The 14,647-nt window shown below is 42.0% G+C and overlaps 1 protein-coding gene across 2 annotated transcripts in view; it reads right to left on the bottom strand.

Moving 5' to 3' along the window:
• The window catches only part of LOC117536735 (butyrophilin-like protein 2), a 34,430-nt gene extending 20,297 nt beyond the window's left edge, over positions 1-14,133 (bottom strand). Inside the window, exons 1-6 of one of the 2 annotated variants that reach the window (XM_034201728.1) lie at positions 13,929-14,133; positions 12,937-13,281; positions 7,296-7,388; positions 6,981-7,211; positions 4,909-5,247; positions 4,758-4,779 (exon numbers count right to left, since the gene is read on the bottom strand). In XM_034201728.1, coding sequence (XP_034057619.1) covers positions 4,766-4,779; positions 4,909-5,247; positions 6,981-7,211; positions 7,296-7,388; positions 12,937-13,281; positions 13,929-13,971 — 1,065 coding nt within the window. In that variant the 5' untranslated portion in view covers positions 13,972-14,133 and the 3' untranslated portion in view covers positions 4,758-4,765. The remainder of the gene's footprint in view (positions 1-4,757; positions 4,780-4,908; positions 5,248-6,980; positions 7,212-7,295; positions 7,389-12,936; positions 13,282-13,928) is intronic. The other variant, XM_034201729.1, reaches the window with a different exon arrangement.
• Between the last annotated feature and the right edge of the window lie 514 nt (positions 14,134-14,647).

The following is a 14,647-nucleotide window of genomic DNA, read 5'->3' as shown; positions in this document are numbered from 1 at the left end:
TGAGATCAGGTTGATTAAAGGGTGTTTCATGCTGTCGTTAGTGTGGACCTTCTTAATCTTTGGGGGCCCCCTTCTGGTCCGGGGCCCCAAGCAGTTGCCTGCCTTGCCTGTCCGCAAGCGGCGGCCCTGCCCTTAAGTACAGTACAGCCTGTATGCCCATGATAAATTGCCTTAGCTAAACCTTGAGCTAACTTATCCATTAGCTAGTACCCTAGCCTGGACGCACGCAGGAAGGGGGGGTGCTGAGGGGGCTGCAGCACCCCCATCTGCAAGGCTCCACTAGCATCCGTACCCCCCCGGGACCCCCAAACGCGGCGCACCTACAGTGTAAGCGCGCCACAGTTTTGCTGCGAGGCTCTACTAGCACCCCCCCCCCCCCCCCCCAGCTCCGTATACAAATCTCCAGTTTGGTTCATAGCTAGTGAAGCATATCTCATGTGAATGGGGTTGTGCTGGTTACATTTTGTCGAACATCATGACCTTAGTAGTCAAATAGCAGTGGGCGTGCTTACAGGTACAACCCACCACACCTGTGATGCCGGGTGTGTTAGTGTGAAGTTGTAGCATTGTCTTACCTCATGCTTGCATTGACTCAGGTGTGTCTCTCCTCCTGCAGGTGTGTTAGTGTGAAGTTGTAGTCTTGTCTTACCTCATGCTTGCATTGACTCAGGTGTGTCTCTCCTCTTACAGGTGTGGTTCGCACCGGGCTGTCCCGTCACTGCAGTCTGTGGCAGAAAGTGTTCATCGAGCCCATCGCCCGGCTGCTGTTCCTGGACCCGGAGGCCGGCGCTCAGACCACGCTGCACTGCTGCCTCCAGGAGGGCATCGAACCTCTGAGCGGGCGCTACTTTGCCTGCTGCGCCGTGCAGGAATCGTGCGCGAAGGCCGGGACGACGCCGTGGCCCAGAAACTGTGGGAGGTCAGCGAGAGGCTCTGTGGAATCTCTTAAAAACACTTATCTTCTGCTGTAAATGGGTTGTTAAGTCCAGGAGGGATCAAAGTAAAATAACTGTTCACTCTGTCTTTGTTTTTTTTTTGTCTTTTTGTGATTGTTTGCCCCGCCCTGTCTTTTGTTAGTTATTAGTTCTTTGTGTACATACGCCTCTCTTTCCCAGAGTTTTTCTGGGCGTTGATGTTTACCGTGGTTCTACTCATCAATGTTTCATCGATGTTTCTATCTACCATGTTTCCTTTCGGCTGTTTCTTCCTCTGGATTCGCCGCCTGCCTGTTTTCCGCCATCCCATTTTGTGTCTTCTTTAGTTGTGCTATTTATCTTTTGTTTAGTATTACTTTGCCTGCTCTCTTAGTTTCTTGTTTACCTGCGTTTACTCTGTTATTCAAGTATTTTCTGTAAGACTTAAGTCAAATTGCCTGTACCCATGTCATGATATAAATTGGTTGAAAGTTTTGCTGTGTAGCATCCTTTATTTACAGTATTCCTCCCCTCTGGGAACACATGTTGTTATTTATTGTCTGTTTATTGCACTCAGTAAATTGATCACGATCTGACTGTCATTTTCTGCTGGTTCACTTTAATATTAACTTATAAAGGGGAACTCGTGAGTCTGTAGTACAGCATGTTACCTTCAGTTTATAGGGACCTTACTGCAATTTAAGACATTTGTATCTCCTGTGGTATTCATCTATTATGCTACTGTCATATATTTCACAGCGTAAAAAGAGTCTTTACATGTTTGGCTTAGAACCTATGTTGTTAATCATTCATTAATTGATGTTCTTATTAATATGTTTTAATAATAAGGTTTGAATTTCTGGACTTAAAAATATTAAAATAATAAACAAGTGACAAGAAGGTTTTGCCAGAAATTGCTTAGTAAAAAAACAGACTAATTCAGTTCTGAATATTATACACAAGAGTTACAGTACAGTAAGGCAAGTCAAGTTTAGCACCTTTCAACACAAGGCAATTCAAGGTGCTTTACAAAAATGAAAGACATTCAGACAAAGGCATTTAAAAACAGTCATTAAAAAGAAAAGATAATAAAAGAAACATTCAAAGAAAAAATACATGAATGAAAAAGTACATGAATAAAAAGTTACAGTGCAGTTTAAGATATGAATAGTTCACACAGAAGTTCCACTTTACTGATGAACACAACGGTTCAGTTTAAATTAAAAGCAGCGACAAAAAGAAAAGTCTTCAGCCTGGATTTGAAAGTAGTCAGAGTTGCAGCGGACCTGCAGGTTTCTGGGAGTTTGTTCCAGATATTTGGAGCATAATAACTGAACGCTGCTTCTCCGTGTTTAGTTCTGACTCTGGGGACAGAAAGCTGACCAGTCCCTGAAGACCTGAGAGATCTGGATGGTTCATCATTTAGCAGGAGGTCAGAAATGTATTTTGGGCCTAAACCATTCAGTGCTTTATAAACCAGCAGCAGTATTTTGAAATCTATTCTTTGACACACAGGAAGCCAGTGTAAAGACTTCAGAACAGGAGTGATCCACTTTCTTAGTGTTAGTGAGGACTCGAGCAGCAGCGTTCTGAATCAGCTGCAGCTTCCTAATAGATTTTTTAGTGAGACCTGTGAAGACACCATTGCAGTAGTCGAGTCTACTGAAGATAAAAGCATGGACAAGTTTTTCCAAATCCTGCTGTGACATTAGACTTTTAATCCTAGATATATTCTTTAGGTGATAGTAGGCTGATTTAGTAACAGTTTTAATGTGATTGTTGAAACTCAGGTCAGAGTCAATAGGCGCGTTCACACCGCAGTACTTTTCCCACTTTAGTTCCGATACACACCAAAAAGAGCCGGAACTCAAATTAGTTCATGAGAACCTTTTCACCCCCTTTTCCGTCCCTGCTAGAGAGCAGGGACTTTCGTGGGAGAAAAAGGTTCCTATGTCTGATTGGCTGGGCGGATTGCAAACCACGGCCCGTAAAACTCCCAAAAAGTTTTGTGAAGCCGCCATTTTATTATCCTCGCATTAGCATTAGCCCAGCGCAGAAACGCAGAGAGACTAACTTATGGCAACACAAAATAAAACATGGGAGCGGTGGAAATGAGGAGGTGTCGGCGTTCTGGCGATTTACTCGGAAGATTTACTCGGAAGTCCCCGGAAGTCCCCAACTCCGGGGACTTCCGGCCGGGGACTTTGGGCAGCAGTATACGCCGTGAAGTGGTTTGCGGCCTGCCAGTAAACCCAAAGCAGAAGAAGAAGAAGTGACGTCAGCGGCTTCATTTGCCTAATCCTCCCCCAGGGACTTATTCCGGTGTGAACGCGATCTGTACTTAGTTCATGAGAACTAAAGAGTTCTCATGAACTAAGTTCTCATGAACCTTTGTGGGAAAAGTACTGCGGTGTGAATGCGCCTCATGATGACTACACCTAGATTTCTGGCTTTATCTGTTGTTTTGAACATTGTAGACTGAAGCTCAGCGCTAACTTTTATACGTTCTGCCTTGGCTCCAAAGACCATTACCTCAGTTTTATCTTTGTTTAATTGGAGAAAGTTCTGACACATCCAGTCATTGATTTGTTCAATGCACTTACTCAGTGTTTGAATTGGAGCATAGTCTCCTGGTGAAATGGTTATGTACATTTGTGTGTCATCCGCATAGCTATGGTAACTTATTTTGTTGTTTTTCATTATCTGAGCCAGTGGTAGCATGTAGATGTTAAAGAGAAGAGGCCCCAAGATGGAGCCTTGAGGAACCCCACATGTCATATTTGTCAACTCAGATTTGTATTTACCTATAGAAACAAAGTTGTTTCTGTCCTTTAAGTAGGATTCAAACCAATTTAGAACTGTTTCCGAAAGTCCCACCCAGTTTTCCAGTCGGTCTAGTAATATGCTGTGGTCAACAGTGTCAAACGCAGCACTGAGATCTAATAATACTAACACTGAAGTTCTGCCACTGTCTGTGTTTAAGTGGATGTCCTTGAAGACCATTACAAGAGCAGTCTCAGTGCTGTGGTTTGGACGAAAGCCTGACTGGAACACATCGAAACAGTTATTTAAATGAAAGAAATTACTCAACTGTTGAAAGACTACTTTTTCAATGATTTTACCTAGAAATGGCAGGTTTGATATGGGCCTGTAATTGTTCATTACTGAAGCATCTAGATTATGCTTTTTTAAGAGCGGTTTAATGACTGCAGTTTTCAGGGCCTGTGGAAAAACACCTGAGTGAAGAGATTTGTTTACTATATGAAGTAGATCTGAGGCCATGCAAGGAAAAACATTTTTGAAAAACCCTGTTGGAATAATATCAAGGCAGCAGGAGGAGGATTTCAGAAGTTGTTTAATGTCCTCTAGGTTTTTATCATTAATCTGATGGAATTGTGTCATGATGTTTGAATTGATTTTAAGTGGACACAGAGACAAAACATTTGCTGTACCTGATACAGAGGCAGTAAGAGATCCAACATTTTTTAATGAATCTTAGTGTCTCAGGTTTTATCAGGAAAGTTTAAAAAAAGATTCCCCGTGACTGGTAACAATTATATCATCAGATTATTTATTGATAATGTAAAGGTGATCATGTGAGAAGGGAGCATGTGGTACAGCCAGAAACGTACATTATTAAAACAATTATGAAATCACAAAACCATTTTGAACATTAACGTCAGATTTTTTACACCACATAGTACCTGCAGGCAGAGAGAGAAGGAAGGAGAGACTTGAATTCAATACTGAAGCGTTAACATCAGTGAACAAATTCAACAGTGAACATATCACTGGTTCAGAGAAGCTGTTTGTTCACGGCGCCATCTGGTTCGTCTTTGGTCCTTTCTTCTTTAAAACCCTATCGCTGCAAAGAGAACAAATGCATCAGTTAGCCAAAACCCAAAGTCTTGCTGTAAACAACAAATGGAATATTAAGATCACTGACATCATCCTCCTGTTAAAGAGACCTCTGATCTTTATCTACAGTACTGACCTTTGAGCTTGAGCCTCACCGATCTCTTCCATATGACATCTCCGTCCCTTTCAATGGTGCATGTGTATGCACCGATATCTCCATGACTGGGATTAATCAGGGTCAGACTGAGATCTCCAGCTTGCAGGGGGTTTTTCATCATCTTTGTGCGGCCTCTGTAAGAGTCGTCTTGCTCCTCAGACTTGTCTTGGCCATTCTGATACACATGGACTGTCCAGGAATTGGATAACTCGAAACGTTTCCATTTCACCGTTGCATCTGCAGGCAGTCGAGTTCTGGTTTTGAAGGGCAGTGTGACACATTTAGCCCAATCCCCGACCTCCACCACCTCCTGGGGGACTACAAGGGAAAACAGACACTCAATTTACAAACAGCATCATTGGTGATATCATCTGATTTCATATCATTTGAGTCCATTAAATGGATAAATGGCTAATGGCTATCAGTGGTTATTAATGTCCTAGATAAGGGTGAGAATGGGCCGTTACAGAATGTGTTATGTATGCAAGTTGGAATGAGCTCCCCATTGACATCAGGACGGCAGATAGCTTGCTCATCTTCCGGCGCAAACTGAAAACTCATCTCTTTCGACTCCACTTCGAGCGTTAGAACGATTAACGAAGCACTTTTATACCAATAAAGGACTGGATTACCTAAAGCCAGTTGAGTAGCACTTGAAATGTTTGGCTCTATGAAACCTGATATACTTATATGATTCTGTTTTCTTCAAGGTTGTGTCTTCCTGGTCGAATGCACTTATTGTAAGTCGCTTTGGACAAAAGCGTCAGCTAAATGCAATGTAATGTAATGTAATGAATGTCTATTTAAAATGTAACCATGATAATCAACCTAATTTTTTGGGTGATAGATCTTAAACTGAAACCAAACAGAATTAAAATTCTTTGGGAATGGGAGTAGAGGTGTATTATGTGGCGGTGCGGCCATTTTGGAGGATATAGTCTAGTAGGAATCGACCGATATGGCTTTTTCAAGGCCGATACCGATACCGATTATTAGTAATCAAGTAGACCGATAACCGATATTTGGAACCGATATACATTTGCAGTAAAGTCAGAAAATCTTGGTGTCAAAATGTAGAATAACACAACTTCTTTGAAATGCCTTTTTATATTTAATGAACTTTTCAACATCTTAAAACGGATTTCCTCTGAGTAAAGTAAATTAAGTAAAAATAAAATAAAAACTACTAAAACTTGTTCTGAACTTCTGATATTTGAGTCTCACTCATTTAGTAGTCCCAATTCAGCAGCACCAGATTGTGGTGCAGAAAGCAGAGTTGCTGCGAGGCTCCACTAGCAGCCATCACAGTCCCAGTCGTCCCAGCGCGTCAGTTTCTCCGCTGCGAGACGCTACCCGCCCCCCCCGGTCCCTTTGTAACTGGGAAACTGATAGAATTGGATCATAAGATCGTGTTGTTTTTGCAACTTCAGTATAGGGGATTGGGATGTTTATTGAACTTTGGCTTTCAATTTACCTTCGAAATACATGTATGGCTCTGCCGCTCACTGCTGCTGCTTGTCTGTGTCTGCGTTCTTCGCACCTGCCTGTAATCTGAGAAGGTCCCGCCTCTCTGTCTGGCTGCAGACCGGAGAATCTTCAGTGTTGATTGACACTTCAGTAATAGCCTATCAGATAGCGCTGTGGGTGGGACATTGCTTGTGAACAGTGGTGACTGCAGCCAGAGAAACGGCCGCATCAGAGCCAAAGTTGTATCTGCAATTTGATTTAAAAAAAGGCCGATACCGATAATCTGTAAAATGCGGAATATCGACCTCGATAATCAGCCAGGCCGAAAATCGGTCGACCCCTAGAGTCTAGCAAATGCAGCAGCAGTCAATATTTATCAGCTTTTTCTCGTCCTAATAAACAACATGCGAAAGATAAATGTATTTACAAAGAGAAGCTCTTCACTGAAGCAGAGGAGTATTACAGGTCAGTCAACAGGTTGCAATCAGTAGTATCCTTTAAAGATGGCCGACTTGCTGTTGATGACGTTACATTCTATATAACAGCAGCAGCAGCCTACACTCTCTGGTATCTAAAATACTGACCATTGACTCGGAGGTCTTTGGTTTTCAGTAGCTCGTTCTGCATCTTTGTGCGATCGCAATAAAACTCATCCTGTCCGACAAGATCGTTGTTACCGTTACAATATTCGTGGACCCTCATTGGCTCGAGGGCACAAGGACTCCACTCCACGGTGACGTCTTCAGGCAGAGGGGCCATGGTATTGTAAGGAAGTTTTACAAAGCACACCCCCTCTTCCACCACTACAGAAGAGACTGAGAGGACAACAAACCACAGCATCAGCAGCACGAACACACAAACTGTGATCTTAACAGGTCCTGTGACAACATACTACATACCTGTGATGGTTGTGTACCAACCCAAGGCAGCAACAGCCAGAGCAAGGCAAACAGCCAGCATAGGATATAACCAAGGAGGAAATGTGGGCCGTTCTGTTGGCAACATAATCAACAACATGACTTTCTCTTACTGTACACCAAACAGCTACAATATTATATGTAAAAACCTTTTTTTTGTATTCTAATAAAGTAATAAGAAGTTCTGATAATCCTTCCATGTCCACCTTACTCTGCCCTGTATGTACAGAGTAATGGGGTTAGGGTTTGTTCCTTACCTGTAACCTGCAGGCACACAATTACCCTTGAAATGTCCTTTTCCTTGTTATGGACGTGGCAGGTGTAGACGCCGCTGTCAGAGAGTTGGGGTTCTTTCAGAATGAGGCTGAAGTCTCCAGTTATCAGAGCATAAATTGGCGTAGATGTTCGATCACTGTAATGTTGGTTTTGAAAACGGGGCTCATTTTCGTCAAGATGCTGGTGGATGGCTGAGGGATTAAAACCGAAGCGGCTCCACACCACTTTTGTGTCCTCGGGTAACCTAAACCAGCGGTCCCCAACCTTTTTTGCGCCACGGACCGGTTTCATGTAAGACAATATTTTCGCGGACCAGCCTTCAAGTTGTTGATAAATATGAGGAAATTAAATAATACGACCTGTGTTCCTGTTTACCTGGTTATTGTGTTGCTTTCGTTCTGTCTATGGTTGTTACGTTAGCTATTTTCCATTGGGTTGAATGTTACCACAAAGGCATATAATTGCAAAAAAAACAAAACCTGTCTACGGTACCGCGGCACAGATGATTACATAACATGCAAGTAAAGTAGCGTTTTTCAAAGCATGGGTTCAGACCTTAATTGCCTCGGCTATAGTTCAATCGATTTTATTTATTTATTGCAGGCTTCATTTATATTCTGCAGTTGACAGACAATCTGCCCGTTCAAACACTGACTCAACACAGTTTGCTGTCTCAAAGTCTCTCGCACATCTGCAAAAGAAGGAATTAATAAAAGTAAATGTGTAAGCAGATCAAACCAGTTAACACAATAACCAGCTAAACTGGAACACCGGCATCAAAACAAATATAAAGTGCATAAGATATAACTCACCATTACGCTGCATTAGTGGGAGCCCTGGGCTTGTGTCTCTGCAACAATCTAGGGGTAATGGGAGACAATGACACCCGAAGTGTGTTCCTTATGTCCAGTCCACTCCGTAGAAAATCCCACTTCACAAAGGTAGGATGTTGGAAATGGAAGCAAGGTTTTCAGTGCTTTTTTTGGCGATCTCAGGATATTCTGCCTTGATTTTAATCCAGAACACCAGAAGAGTTGTGGTCTGAAACACACTTTTAAGGCCAACGTCATTTGCAATCTCCAGCAGTTGATCTTCTTCTGGCACGGACAAGCTTGATTCAGCTGGTGTGTTCACAAATGGGTCGCAGATCCATTCTTTTGCCCTTCGTGGGTCTTTTGTGGATGGGAAGTACCGCTCGAACTCTTTCAAAAGCGAAGAGAGGTGATCCTGCACTAGCTGGGAGAATGATGGCTCAGGCTCAGTCTCTTCCAAAATCCCTGCTATTGTTTGAAACATGTCAAATATCCCTCAGTTCACTCGCTGTCCCCACAATTCCTTGGCCTTGAATGCAGCTACTCTATCTGCCAACATGAAGACAGTTGTAATTTCCCCCTGAAGTGACAGATTGAGTTCATTGAGCAGGTTGAATATGTCGCACAAGTAAGCGAGATTTGCGACCCATTCCTTGTCACTGAAGTGTGCTGCCAGTGGTGACTTTTTTTCGGAAATAAATCTCTGCAGCGGCTCTCGTAACTCAAACACTCTGGTTAACGATCTCCCTTTACATAGCCATCTTACTTCTGTGTGTAAGAGAAGGCGTTTGTACTGTGCGTCCATCTCCTCACAAAGCTGCGCGAATAGACGCGAGTTAAGAGCATGTGCTTTGACATGGTAAATGACTTTAATGACATAATTCAATACGCTGTTAAGTTCAGGTGACATTTTTCGGCTAGACAGCATTTCCCTGTGAATGACACAGTGTGTAGACTCACATTCAGGTGCAACCTCCTTAACCCGAGCAGGTAAACCCCGAAAGCCGTCCAGTCATGGCAGCAGCTCCGTCCGTGCATATGCCGACACAAAAGGACCAATTAAGTTTTCCTGATATGTAATCATTCAGAGACTTGAATAGTTCTGCAGCTGTGGTGTTGGTTGGCAACATTAGTGCACATAACATATCCTCATGCACATCCTCCTGATATATATATATATATATCACACATAAACGAGTAGTATTGTCTTGTTGTCAATATCAGTAGACTCATCAACCTGGATTGCGTACCACGGTGATTTATTAATCCTCTCCAACAATTGTGTCTCAATGTCCTCTGCTATTTTCTCAATTCGCCAATTCAAGTGACGGTGCTAGCCGAAAGAGGAACCTGTGCAATCTTTTTAACTGCAGCCTCTCCAAGAAGTTCACGGCAAATGTCCTTCGTGGCTGGAAGGATCAATTCTTCACCAATAGTAAAAGGTTTCTTCGCCTTAGCAATACAGTTAGCCACTAAGTATGATGCTCTCAGATGTGGTGGCCATCAGTAATTGCTTCTGTCATTCTTGCTCACGTTTCTTTCTTTAAAAAAATCCAGGGTGCTTGGTCTCCATGTGCCGAAGCAGTTTTGAAGGCTTCATTGCCTCATTTGCTAGCCTGTTGCCACATATTATGCAGAGCGGGCTAGGAGCATGAGAATCACCTGTAGCGATAAACCCATACTTTAAGTCGGACTACTGATATTGTCTTTTAAATGCAGCTTTCTTTTTCTTTGAAGTCGTAGGCTCTTCTTCCTCTGTCTCCTCATTGGGTCTTTTCCCCTTTCCCAACAATCTCTTTAAAGAAGTTTGTGTTGCACTCATTTTTGCTAGCTTGTTTTTAGCAGGGCTTTTTGTGGGCTTAATATTTGGGGTATCGTACAGCCAATCAGCGTAATGACGTTCCAGAGTCCAGACTGCTCTCGCGCTCAGTGTTGCCAGATGGGCGGTTTTCCATGAGTTGGGCTGGTTCAGAAAAAGGTATCACTGTAATAACTCACGGCACGCGAAAAATAAAATAACTTTCAGACTAATAATCAATAAAATATTTTTGTATAATATCTTTATAAAATATTTTTGTATTCAACCTTTCTCTGCGGCCCGGTACCAAATGACCCGCGGACCCTGACCTAGACGACTGGCAGGGCAGCTGGACAGACTTCACCCCCCCTAAATGGTTGAGTTATGTTGAGGAACTGGGAGGAGACACAAAATGATGTCTCAATTATTGATGTATATATTATCTAAAATAACTTCTTTACACGCCAAAAACACAAAACTATTACATTTACAAATACCTACACATATATGCATAGACATCTTTACAAACTTAAAAGGTTATATACATGGCGTTCAGAGCATTAGTGTAGAAGCAAACAATTAATATAAAGGCCAACGGGCAGCATGTGTGACTGTCGGGGGGGCTGGGGTGAAAACAATTAAAGGACACCAGCTGCATGTGGTAGGGCACCAAGTTTTCCAGCAGTACAGCTTGAATTCGACTGCCTCAAGGCCACCTTAGAGAGAATTAGTGCGAACGGTAAAGAGACCTTCTTCAGATTTTAACATTAGTGTGTATTGCGCAGCTCGTTAATGGTCCGTCTACACGGCGGCGTGCGTTGAAGCTTCAACGCTTCTGCCCATTTACTTTGAATGGGGTGACGTCACGCTTTGCCGAACTGCATTGTGGGAGTGTTGCTTCGCTTTGCTCGCGTTGCTCGTCTCAAAAGTTGAGCAATGTTCAACTTTTGAAGCTTCGGCGGAAGCGTCAGCCAATCAAATCATATGCCAGTACAAGCTCTAGCCGCGTGCTTGTGTGTCCGGGGCGGGAGATTCATGTGATTGGTTGTTGGTCGAGTTTCAGACAAGCTCACCGGTAAGCGTCAACGCATGCCGCCGTGTGGACGCAGCGTAAGGCTTAGAGTGCGTGATTTCACAGCTAGAGTCGAGGAGAGCTTGAAATTAGCCTTACTTTTTTATTTTAAACCTGCCATAATTCCCAAACCCTACAGTCCTTGGACATCATTTTTCATGAAAAACGTAGGAAAACCTCTCCTACGTATAAAAAAATAAAAAAATATTAAGCAAAACAATTAAACAAAATGCCTCTTGAGGGCATGAAGTGACAACAACGTTCAACATGTCTCCATTAAGGCCCATCGTAAATTCAGCCTGATCTTTCGTCAGAGCAGCAACTGCACACCTTTAGTAAATTTGACAAAAACGCCACATTATTGACCCGAAAGTCCACGAAAAGCAGACTGAGACGCTTTTCAGGGTCCTGACATGCTCCACGCGTTGACATTTTACCGATAGCTGCTACGGTTTTCAACAAAAGTTAGAAATGCAAGAGGTTTATTTCTCATTCAGAACAATGGAAAGGCTCTCCTTTCACTGCACATCTCCATGGTAACCTTTGATCTCTGGGCTCACACACTCAGGTGTTTGATAACGTTGTCACCATGGTAACCTTTGATCTCTGGGCTTACACACACAGGTGTTTGATAACGTCATCACCTCAAACACAAACACACAGACTGGAGTTTAAAGACTGTCTCAGCCTATTATTTTCTCTCTGACGGCCCTTACACACGGCGGCGTGCGTTGCCGCTTGCCGGCGGGCATGTCTGAAGCTAGACCAACAACCAATCACCTGAATCACCCGCCCCGGACACACAAGCAGCGGTTTGATTGGCTTCAAAAGTAGAACATTGTGCTACGCTTTGCTCTCACAATGCAGTTCGGCGAAGCGTGACGTCACCCCATTCAAAGTGAATGGGCAGAAGCGTTGAAGCGTCAACGCACGCCGCCGTGTGTAGGGGCCGTGATGGAGACTTCATACTGACTTCAACGCGGTCCACATATTTTATACATTATTGGCGACGTTTGGTTTTAGTTCAAAAGTTTGCAGTAAAAATATTCTGCTGCATTCTGACTTTCTTTTCTCTTCTTAATACACATTCATTCACTACTACTTACATTTAATATCTAACTCCTTCAGCCTACTTTCAGCTACAGAAACCATTCAACTATTACATTATTCAGCTATTTCAGGACATTGAGGATATACATTTAGTTGTTTATACCTTTTTTAAACCTTTTCTTTTAAATATTAAGCTTCTTCACTATTTTTCCTACTCTTCCAGTTTAACATTTCACTTTCAAGTTTTCAACAAAGTCATTGCAATGCATTTGAGCTGTAACAATTTTGATTCAAATAATTTCACTTTTCTGCATTTCTCCGCTAAGTTCAGCAACACACTTACTTGGTTTTTGTAGCTAAAAGCAGCTACCATTCAACTAAGAACATATTTAGCCTTTTCTGCATTTTCAGTTAAATTCAGCAACACATGTTTACAGCATTCACACGCATTTTAAGCAGGAAATGCATTTTCTAGTTGCATCATGTTTTCCATACTACATGTTTCCCTACAGGGCACTTATTATGTTTTATCCACTAGAAAGCACAATATAATGTTTTCTCCACTTACCCCCAACCTGCATGTTTAATGGGGATGGGGGTAGGGATGTTCCTCACCTTTGACCTCCAGTAACATTGTGAATCGGGGTGATAATTCCTCTTCCTTTCTGAACCTTTGGCAGATGTAGACGCCACTGTCAGAGAGTTGGGGTTCTTTCAGAGTGAGGCTGAGGTCTCCAGTTTCCAGAGCATCAGTTGACATTGATGTCCGGCCGCTGTAATGCTGGTTTTGAAGATAATGCTCATATACCTGATGCTGATGCTGGTAGACGGTTGAGGGATGGGAATCGTATCGCTCCCACACCACTGTTGTGTCCTCAGGTAACCTAGATGACTGACAGGGCAGCTGGACAGACTCCACCCCCTCATACACGCTTACAACAGCTGAAAATTGCTGGGAAACTTGAAGGACACACAAAAGGATGTTTAAATTATAAATGTATATATTTTATTTGCTTGTTTGTTTACACACAAAAAATGTATATATAATGAAGTTTATAATAAATGTACAAATACATTTATATAAAGAGAAACCTTTTATCCTACAAATACTCAGAAACACTTGCATTTAAGAAATTACCAAAGCTAGATAAATAGATAAATGATTTAACCCAACTTAAATAAGAATAATTTACAACTTGCTCCCAAAAAAAGGAACATGCAGACGGTACCAAATGATGGTGGCGGTAGAACTAATCAGATTGTTTTAATTAAAAGTATAAAATACTCTGTTACAAGTAAAGTAAGCATTCAAAATGACACTAAGAAAAGTATTAGCAAATGCATTTTATATATTCAATTGAAGTGGTCATATGAAACAGGAGATATTTGTCTGCTTCTGCTTCTATTTTCTATTATTGTTTCTATGCAGTGAATTTCACAACAAAAACACAAACTCCATTTTAATTGTAATAAATCATTAAATTAGATTTTAGCATCCTTGAAATGTGTTCATTTTAAATCAAAACTTTGGTTTTAGCTGCTGATTTACGAGGATACATGAAACTAAAGCTGGAGACATGAGAGTAGAAAGAAGAAGGTAATCATACCGTGTACGAGGGTCAAAAACCCCACTAACGCCTTCATCTTCATGACGAAATAACCAAAATCTGATTCTCTCCGTCACTGTTCTTCTTATAAACTGATCACAAAGTAACCGTACTTTTAGTTTACTGAAAGTGGCTCGCAGTTGACTGTCGCAGGAATGTGACGAATCAGGTTAAGGAAAACAAGTTTAATTGTATAACACCTGAGCAACTATGACAGAGAAAGTAAAAAGGAGTGCCTATTGATGCTCGTCTTAACCTCTCCCCATTTCCAGTCTGCCTAGGGTTACGGTTAGGGTTGTAAACTTTCAGACTAGCAAAGAGATAATAGATAAAAATGATCTAAAAATAAATAGACAGATTGAACAGAATAACCAGCCTAACTTATCTGGGGACCCTTTGAAGGGGCTCGACCGACTAAACTCTATATAAAGTATTGAAAACGACATTACCTGGAGCAGCTACACAAGTAGCAAACTGCTCTGATCGGATGCTTCGGTATCAACAATGTATTAATGTAGCATATAATCAGATATCAGTCGCATTTTACTGTTCTATGAGTACAGCATAAAGCTGAGGATACTTCTGTACTTTTACTGCCGATACTTTTATTACAAGAAGATGAGAATACTTTTACTTACATTGATGTTCAAATGTTCCATTGTATAATGTTGAAGTTGGTTCATGGTTTTGAAGCATTTGTTGCAGTCATAAATGGCGAC

This window comes from Gymnodraco acuticeps, unplaced genomic scaffold, assembly GCF_902827175.1.
Source record: "Gymnodraco acuticeps unplaced genomic scaffold, fGymAcu1.1, whole genome shotgun sequence".
NCBI lineage: Eukaryota > Metazoa > Chordata > Actinopteri > Perciformes > Bathydraconidae > Gymnodraco > Gymnodraco acuticeps.
This window is presented reverse-complemented; position numbering and strand designations above follow the sequence as displayed.